The sequence below is a fragment of the Poecilia latipinna genome, unplaced genomic scaffold, assembly GCF_001443285.1.
Source record: "Poecilia latipinna isolate Pla-1442-1.1 unplaced genomic scaffold, P_latipinna-1.0 Scaffold1034, whole genome shotgun sequence".
Taxonomy (NCBI): domain Eukaryota; kingdom Metazoa; phylum Chordata; class Actinopteri; order Cyprinodontiformes; family Poeciliidae; genus Poecilia; species Poecilia latipinna.
Window position 1 is genome coordinate 175,988 of NW_015113650.1, and position 8,715 is coordinate 184,702.

At 52.1% G+C, this 8,715-nt stretch overlaps 1 protein-coding gene across 1 annotated transcript; it reads right to left on the minus strand.

Annotated features, from left to right (window-relative positions):
• Positions 1 to 385: 385 nt before the first annotated feature.
• toporsb (topoisomerase I binding, arginine/serine-rich b) lies at positions 386 to 8,135 on the minus strand. The gene is made up of 4 exons (XM_015051164.1): positions 7,869 to 8,135; positions 4,465 to 6,863; positions 4,147 to 4,272; positions 386 to 2,492 (listed from the first exon to the last, which is right to left on the minus strand). Exons 1-4 carry the CDS (start codon positions 7,941 to 7,943, stop codon positions 755 to 757), a joined length of 4,338 nt encoding a protein of 1,445 aa, XP_014906650.1. The 5' UTR covers positions 7,944 to 8,135; the 3' UTR covers positions 386 to 754.
• Positions 8,136 to 8,715: the final 580 nt, after the last annotated feature.

An 8,715-nucleotide genomic window follows, 5' to 3' on the forward strand; every position in this document is an offset into this window, starting at 1 on the left:
TTTTATTATTCTTTTGCTGGAAGATTTTCTAAAACAAAATGAACTGAAAAATTACTCAAAAAGGCTGGAGACTGTCTGCATATTAAGACAAAAAGTTTGTTTCATTAAAATATTAAACCTTAAATTTATTGGTGAGCATTTATACAAAAATCTGATTTTATTTTTAAGTTGAAGCACTATCTGGGAAGAGTTCAAAGGTCATTTAGACTCCAAACAACCCATCCCATCAGGCCTCAGTTTGCAGGTTCAAGGTCAAAGTTCACGCCAACTTTGCATTATAAAATGCGGAGATCTTTGCAGAAAACACGTCAGGACAAACTGTGAGGCACGGAGGTGGCAGTATGATGCTGCCACCTCCGCACAGCAATGAACTGAAACAACAGGATGATTTTCAGATCAACCTTTTATTCAGGTCTCCTTACAGAGCCAGTGAAGAGCGGTCCAGATGTCCACCAGAACCAGAACCAGAACCAGAACCAGTTCCTGAAACACTTGAATCTGATTGTTTCTCCAGATGTTTCTGAACGGCTTCCACACATTTCTTTAGCATAAAAAAATTAAAAAGCATAAATATATTTGGATCAGAACACGATAAATGGGTTGTAGTCCCGACATTTAAAAACAACCTGGTCACTTTTCAGATCAACAACAGAGACAAGAAACAGAAAAATAGAAACAATAAAAAACAAAATGCTGAGTTTTTTCTGGAGAAATAAAAACTTTCTGTATTTATTTCTGTACATTTTCACCAGAATCAGGGAGGAATTTCTCCAGAGAGCCGATCAGACGGCCGACCCAACAGCTGATTGTCTGACAGAGGTTCAAAGTTCCTGTGGGAGGATTGATGGGCGGAGCCAGAGGGGAGGTGGGCGGGGCCAGAGAGGAAGTGGGCGGGGCCAGAGAGTCGGCTGGAAGATTGTCTGTGGGCGGAGTCAAAGGAAAAATTGTGAGGGGAGACTGGGAGTCGGATGGGGTCATGTGTGTGGTGGGCGGGGTCATGTGTGTGGTGGGCGGGGTCATGGTTGTGATTGGCGGGGTCATGTCTTTGCGTGCCAAGTGGTTCAGTGTGCGGACTCTGCTCTTGGTTCTGGTCCTGTGAGCCCGGCAGGGCAGCGGAGCTCGGATTGTTCCGGTTCTGTGATGCCGAGTCGGACTTGGAGAGGCGAATCAATTCAGAACAGGACTCAGACTGAGAACTGCGCTCTGATTGGATGAAGCAGAGGGCGTGTTGTGAAGGAGGCGGGGCTAAGGCCTTGTGGTTGGAGGCGGAGTCAGAGAGCGGCAGGACGCTGACCTCCTGACCTCCTGCAGCGGCGGCGCCGCCGACAGGACGGACGCCCCCTGCTGGCGGCCAGTCCGGTCGGAAAGCCGCAGCGCCGTGAGAGTTCAGACCTGAGAAGAAGTCCCAGCCAGATGGACCGAGACCACCGGCACCGACCCGCCGGGTCGGGCTGACCGGGTTCCTGCGGTGAGCCGGGTGGAGGTCTGGGGAATGTGAGGAAGTCGCAGGGGTCAAAGGTAAATTCAGCTTCAAGCTTTCGCTGCTATGGAACGACTCGATGGAGGGAAAAGAACCGAACCTCAGGCTGGGGAGCCGATCAGAACCAGACCGGGCCGGGAGCCTGGGGGAGGCGGAGTGGAGCGTGGCGCCGCTGGCAGACGGCGACATGCTGAGCTGGTTCTGGATGGTTGGTATGGGAGGAATGGCGAGTGGGTTGAGACCCGGTGAGTTCCTGCTGGTCGGATTCGGGTCAGAGGACCGGCGCGGCCCAACATTTGGCGGGCTGGCGGCGCTGTGCGGCGGACTCCCAGCATCCTTGTGTTTGAGGGGCGGCGGCGTGTTCCTGTGGTACGACCCGACCGGACTGGCCCGCCGGAGGAGAGGCGGGACTTCCCGACCCTCCATCCTCTCCAGAGGAGGCGGGACGGAGTCGGGGTTCTGCTGACAGGCGGTAGGAGACGTTGGACCAGAACCGGTCCTCTCCTCCAGCCGGATGACTTCCTGCGGCGTCCGCTCTCTGTTCTCCGACAGGAAGCCGCCGTCCTGGGACAGGTTCTGTCGTGGTGGAGCGATCCGGTTCAGGTCGTCCAGGATGGCCTCCAGCAGGTACCGGTCGGACGGGTCCTCTCTGTGGCCCGGTCTCTTGGCCGCCGGTTGCTGGTCGTCAGACGTCTCCAGCAGGGAGACGGCGTCCTCCATGTTCTCGATGTCCACGTAGCTGTGGTCGCTGCGGTCGCCTCGGCGCGCCGCTCTGGACCGAACCGCCGCCTCCGACTCCGACCCGTCGGACCCACGGTCCAGAATGTCGGCGGGAAGCTCCCCGACCTCCACGGCCCCGCCCACTCCGGCGGAGGGAGCCAATGGGAGGGACGGGAGGTCGGAGAAGTCGATGGTCTGCTGGCTGCTGAGGGGGCTGCTGCTGCCGCTGTTGGTCTTCTTCTGGCCGTTGTCATGGCTACTGTCGCTGTCCAGGGTGATGATGACCGGAGAGCTGAGGCAGGAAACACCGTCAGACAGGCGGCACAAACTTTACACATCATCAGTCCAAAGTCTAAACTCCTCTGAGATGGAGCACTTATTGTATCGCTCATCATTTATCGTGATAAATTTCTTGTCATGATAATAATTCAGATTTATTTTTGTCAAATAAATTCAAAATAATGTTTAAACCTCCAAAACTATTTACTTTGTTCAATGAAAACATCAATAAATTAAAATAAATCTGAAAAACTGTGTGCAGTTTAGTGACACCAATCACACGTTTGTCATGAGCAGCGTTTGAGTCTGTGGGGCTTTAACACCTGAAAAAGAAGAAATTAATAAATCACTTCATCATTTTGTTGTAGGATTTTGTTTACATGTTTAGACTTTTACTTTTGTAAGTTTTTATTATTTTAATCAGACTGATTTTTACTGATGTGTTAAAACGTATTGATCAGGTCAGAGGTCGTCTGCTTAATCAGTTGTAACAGGAGGTTCCTGTTTTTATCTGAAAGCCCTTGTTGTTTTACACACACACACACACACACACACACACACACACACACACACTAAGGAACTGACTTCACAGGGCAACGCCCTCCGATAACCGTTTTTTCTCTCCCGGTGAGCTAACTCCGTATCGCCCAGCCGTTCTGAGGTTCACTGAAACAAAGCGGGTCGACCCGTTTGGGTCCAATGCTTTTTATTCTGTTTTTATTCTCAGCAACAAAAACAAGAACTTTCCTCAAAAGCCTCTATTTATCATAGATTTACGACTAAAACAACCCAGAATGTTTGAGGCAAAAAAGCAAAACAAGATGGCTACCAACGATTGGCTCGTTTAAGACATATTTACAGGCAAGGAAGGTTTTTTTTATCTTAAATGAAACAACAACTATAAATTGTTTGCGGAGTTGTGGCTTCATTTCTGTTCTGAGTGTGTTGTTCTTTTAGCAGATGGTCGTTTCTTTGAGTCTTTATACTCCAGCTAATGATTCACTTTCTGATTGGCTATCAACGGGCTGCCATATTGGGCCAAGACAATCAAAAAATATACTTTAAAGCAAATCAGTGCTCAAATGTTCATTTATTTAAGATTTTTATAAGACTTTTTTAGAGCCTAAAGCAGAGCTGGGAAGTCCTGGTCCTGGAGGGCCGGTGTCCTGCAGCTCTTCATGTCTCCCTGGTCCAACACACCTGGATCCAACAGCTGAATCTCCTCCTCAGTGCAGTCAGGTTCTCCAGAATCCTGCTAACGACCTCAGTATTTGACTCAGGTGTGTTGAAGTAGAGACACATCTAATAGTTGCAGGAGACCCTCCAGGCCTGGAGCTGCCCACCCAGGAACTAGAGTTTTAAATTATGCTTTTCTAACTTCCTGTTCCATCCAGCTGTGCTTCAGTGCCTTCTGTTGACCTTAATGTTGAGGAAACCAACTGTGAAATAATATTCATTTTATTTTCTGGCAGGATGTAAAACATTTAAAGTTTAGTTTTAGCAAACGTCTTTGAGCGTTTATATTTGAAAATTATTTGTTTTTAGAAAACATTTATTATGACATGAAGAGTGTGTGAGGTCAGGAGAAATGGTTGGACTGAGTTCTGTTGAAACAAACACAGCTCCTCTGATCAGAACTTCACCTGCTTCCTGTCATGTGACCTCACCTGGTGACCTGCGCCTTGCGGTGGCGTCTGCGGTGGCGCTTGTGAGCGGACGGCTGCGCGGCGCCGGAGTCGATGGTTCCCTCGTAGATGATCTCCACGCTGGGACTGCGGTCGTCTCTGGACCTCCTGCTGGTCAGAACACAGAGTCAGAAACACAGATTCTACAGGTGAGCCTGAAAACGAGCTGAGAACGGACAGAAAGACGGAAAAACACCGGAAACGATTCAACACATCCAACCCAGTTAGTCAGTTAGGATGGATAATCCAACAACACCATAAACACCACCACCACTTCCTCCAACAGGAAGTGTTTCTGACCTGCTTCCTGTCTTCAGGCTGCTGTCCCGCCTCTCCGCCTCCCTGCGGAGCCTCTTCTTGCGCTCCCTGTCGCGCTGCCGGCCGCGGCTCGGCCTCCATGACGAGTCCTTGCTGCTGTTCAGGTGCCGGCTCTTGTACTTCCTCTTCCCGCCGGGTTTCTCCACGTGATGCGGGCGCTTGGGGGAGCAGGGGGGGGAGGGCGGCGTTCCGGGGGAGGAGCAGAGCGGGGAGAAGGAGCGGGAGGGCGAGGAGACGGAGGAGGTGAGGGGGGACACCTGGCTGAAGCGGAGCTCCCAGCCGGAGTCCGGCGGGCTCGGCGGCGGCGAGGAGGCGGAGTCAGCGCTGGAGTCGAATGGCGACGGCGAGCAGCGGGACATCATGGGGGGGAAGATGGAGCGGTTGGGGTTGCAGAAGGTGCCGCTCTTCCCATGAGGCTCTCTGCTCCGGTCCCGCCCACGCTGCTTCTTCTTCTTCCTCCGGCGGTCGCCTTGCTGCTTCCTGTCCCTGCGGCGGCGATCCGGCGTTGCTGGGCTGAGGGAGCAGACCGACTTCCTGCTCCGTCCAGAACTCTCCGACCAGGAACCGGACCGTCGCCGGGAGTTCGCCTCCTTCTGCTGCTCCGCCCTGAAGGCTCCTGATGTGGAAGGAGGGATTATGGGTAGGTAAGGAGCAGGAGGGGGCGGAGTCTTATCGACTGTAGTTGAGCCAACTTCCACTTCCTCCTCCTCCTTCTTCTTCTCTCCCTCGTCTTCCTCGCTGTCGGAGGACAGCTGCACCAGCTCTGGAGTTCGCTCAGCGATCGGCTTCTTGTATCCGACGATCAGGCACTCCTCCTCCTCGCCGCGCGGCTCTGCTCCCTCCTGATTGGCCGGCTGCTGAGGTGCCGGGCTGAGCGGCGGCGGCGTGGTGAGCGAATGCGGCGGCTCTGCCGAGGTGTACGACGGTCCTGGCGTCTCATCGTCCCAGCCGGACAGGCTGAGGCTGCTTCCTGTTTGAATTACATCATCCTGACTTCCTGCCGCCGCCTCAGCTCTTCCTCCTCCCTCCTCTTCCTCCTCCTCGGAGATGGCGATGACGGAGCTGCCGTCGGAGGGACTGCTGAGCGGCTCCAGCTCCATGGCGGCGGCGGGCGGCTCGTACACCGCCAGCTGGTCGTAGCTCTCCATGCTGAGCGAGGACCGGGCGAAGCTCACCAGCTCGTGCACAAAGTGCTCGGTGCGGGCCAATAGGAACGGCCGCAGGTCTTCTTCTACGGCGGCGGCGTCCTCCAGGCCGCTGCGCAGGACGCGGGCGGTGATGGTGCGCAGCACCACGTCACTGAGCGGGGCGTGCGGGCCGAGCAGCACCGCCAGCTCCCGCCTCAGCCAGCCGTTCAGCCGGGTCAGGTGGCTGGTCCCCCGGCGAAACGTTTCCGCGGTGACGCTGCGAGGTCTTCCCTGGTTACCGCTGATGCCCCGCACTCGGATCCCGCTCTGGTAGAGCGCCTTGCGGAACGCCGTGACCTCCCTCTCCCTCATCTGGACGGTGCCGCCCTCCCTCTGCAGCCGCTGCCGGACCGCCAGGCGACACATGAGGCGGCGTGATGCGCGGGTGCTGGGTGCTGCTGCGCCCCGCAAGCCCGCCAGCTCCTCGCTGAGCACCTGCCGCCGCTCTTCGTCTCTCCTCATCATCTCCTCGGCGACCTCCTCCACCCGCATGTTGTCCATGATGAGCTCAGACATGTCCAGGTGGTACGGCGAGACGGGCAGCGGCGGAGAGTGCATGAAGAACTCCCACTCCCCGACGCGGTCTGTCGCCCTGCGGCCGCTCGCCGCCCGCTCACGCCGGCGCCGGCGCCGCACGGCGTCCCTGTCGGCCGCCACCAGGTGCCGCCTCAGCATCAGCCGAAGGTGATGCTGCGCGCCGTCCGCCGTCATGGCAGCCACAGTGGTGAGGAAGGTGCTAGCGGTGAGCTGGTTGGTGGCGCGTGGCGGCGGCTGCAGCGTGTACTCCTTGAAGTCGTCCTCAGCGCGCACCGAGTGCAAGATGGAGGCGAAGGGCTGCTTGCAGAGCGGACACTCCGCCTTATTGTGCGACCACTCCTGGATGCAGGGGAAGCAGAAGCGGTGCAGGCAGTGGTCCAGGTACGCCAGGTTGTTGAAGCGGTCCAGGCAGATGGGACACTTGGAGTCGGGTGACGCCTCAGCCGCCATGGCAGGTCGCGCGGCGCCAGATGAGGTGGAAGGAGGAGATGAGGCAGGGGCGGCTGGGGCAGAGGTCTTGGTGGTGTTCTTCCTCCTGCTGCTCCGCCGGCTCTCTCTGGTTCTGTCTGCGTCTGCTTCCAGCGGAGCGCCTCCTGCTGGAGCGGCCGCAGCCACCGTGTCCCGCCGACGCAGCTTCATCCGAGTCGGCGCCATCACCTGAACACGGAGACACAGGGGCTCAGCATCACGTCAGAAACGCAGAACATTTCATTCACTTTGGGAAAACTCCCTCACTAGCATTTTACAGTATTTATCTGTTTTTAATAAGGATGCATGATAGAGAAACGTTTAATGTTATTGTTTACATCCGGAAAATTTGCGTATGACGATTCACTTACCTGTCATCTACAGCGGCATAACATCACGCTGCAACGGGTCTATATTGGCATCAACATCTGTATCGGCCGGTTTTAGTCAATTTTTAACATGTCAGTATCGGTATGATAAATAAAACTGGGCCGATATTCATTTCCATCTTATTGTTTTCTGGAGGTTGGTCATGTGAGCGTCATGCAGCGCAGGACTGTGGGGAGGTTAAGTGACACAAAGAAGGTAACTGTAGTAAGGGCAGTGAAATATATAAAATATGTAAAATATTAGTAAATATCAGTTATCAATGTTAACAGTGATATTATTATTGGATATCAATATCGGCCCAAACTTTCACATCAGTGAATCCCTAGTTTTTAACTTATACTTTACATTTTATAAAGGTTTACAGATATGTAAGGTTTCATGTGTGTGTGTGTGTTTTGGTTGTGTCTATCGTGTGTAATGTTCTCTCTTTGCACTAACCAGAACAGAACCACAGCTTCTTCTCTTATCGGAGGAACACAACCACACATCCTAACTCACATTTGTAAAGTATACACTCCCAGTTTAAGTCAGAATCTCTCAGATTCAAGATTGTTATGAATATTAAACACAAACTGAACGAACCAACTCCTGTTAGCCTAAAGCTAACGAGCTACAGTCAAGCTAACCTGTAAACTTTTAAAGACACAGCAATACGTCATTATTTTTAAACTAATTAAAGTTAATATCTACTGTTACATATAACTCGAATCGGAGTCATTACGTATTTAAAACCATAATTTTATTCCCTGTCTTTCTGCCTTCCTGACACTCTGTTATCATGCTAACTCTGTTAGCTCCACAGACCTCAGCTGAAAAACCCGTAGCTCGCTCCTCCTCATCCGGGCCTTTCTTCCTTCTTCTCCGCGCCGGTAGCGGCATTCACAGTCAGCAGAGAGGAACCGGCGTCCCCAGCTCAATTGTCCAGATCCAGATCCGTTCAGAACCTGTGAACAGTTCGGAACCAAAACATCAGGCTCTGGGTCGGCTGTTGTCCTAACTCAAGCTACAACCCAAGTAGCGGGGCATGATGGGAAACCAACAGACGTCCGCTCCTTCCCTTGAGCTGAAGATCGTCAAAGTGTGAGGAGAACTCACTAATACAAGAAATTGATTAATCTTATACATAATATTTTATGTAATTCAACCATTAGCTATTTCTGTTTTTACTTTTTTATTTCTGCATAACTCTCCATGGTATTTTATGTTTATTTGTTCTTTCCTAATAAGGTTTTGGAGACAACATGACATCGACAAAGCTCTTACTTGACCTAATGGTGCCATTGTTGTTGATATGTTGCACAATAAGTTTAATAAACATTTTATATTTCTTACACCCACTCTGCACCACAATAGTTTGTATCTTATTTTGTACCATTTGAATTCTTTATGCTAATTAGTCGGTCAATTTTATTCTATTCTTCAAGTAAACCTAGCTCGAAGTGACACATCTTCTTCCGACCCGTCCTTTGGTTTCCATAGAAACGGATGTGCTCTTCTGTAACTGCGCCCAAAAGGCAGTTTTCGCAGAGCACCGGGGCATTTAAATCCAGTTTAACGGTCAATGTTTTAATGCAAAAATAATAACAACAATAATAAGAATGTCACAGAGAAAGTATTTAAGAAGCTAAAGCTGATGTTTAAGCTGTAAACA

Bases quoted from the DNA above. Each gene is read 5' to 3' on its own strand.
- toporsb (XM_015051164.1), bottom strand. From the start codon at position 7,943: ATGCCGCTACCGGCGCGGAGAAGAAGGAAGAAAGGCCCGGATGAGGAG. The intron at 6,864-7,868 runs GTCTGTGGAGCT...CTCCGTGTTCAG, and splicing joins CTACGGGTTTTTCAGCTGAG to GTGATGGCGCCGACTCGGAT. The intron at 2,493-4,146 runs GTGAGGTCACAT...TTCCTGCCTCAG, and splicing joins CGCAAGGCGCAGGTCACCAG to CTCTCCGGTCATCATCACCC.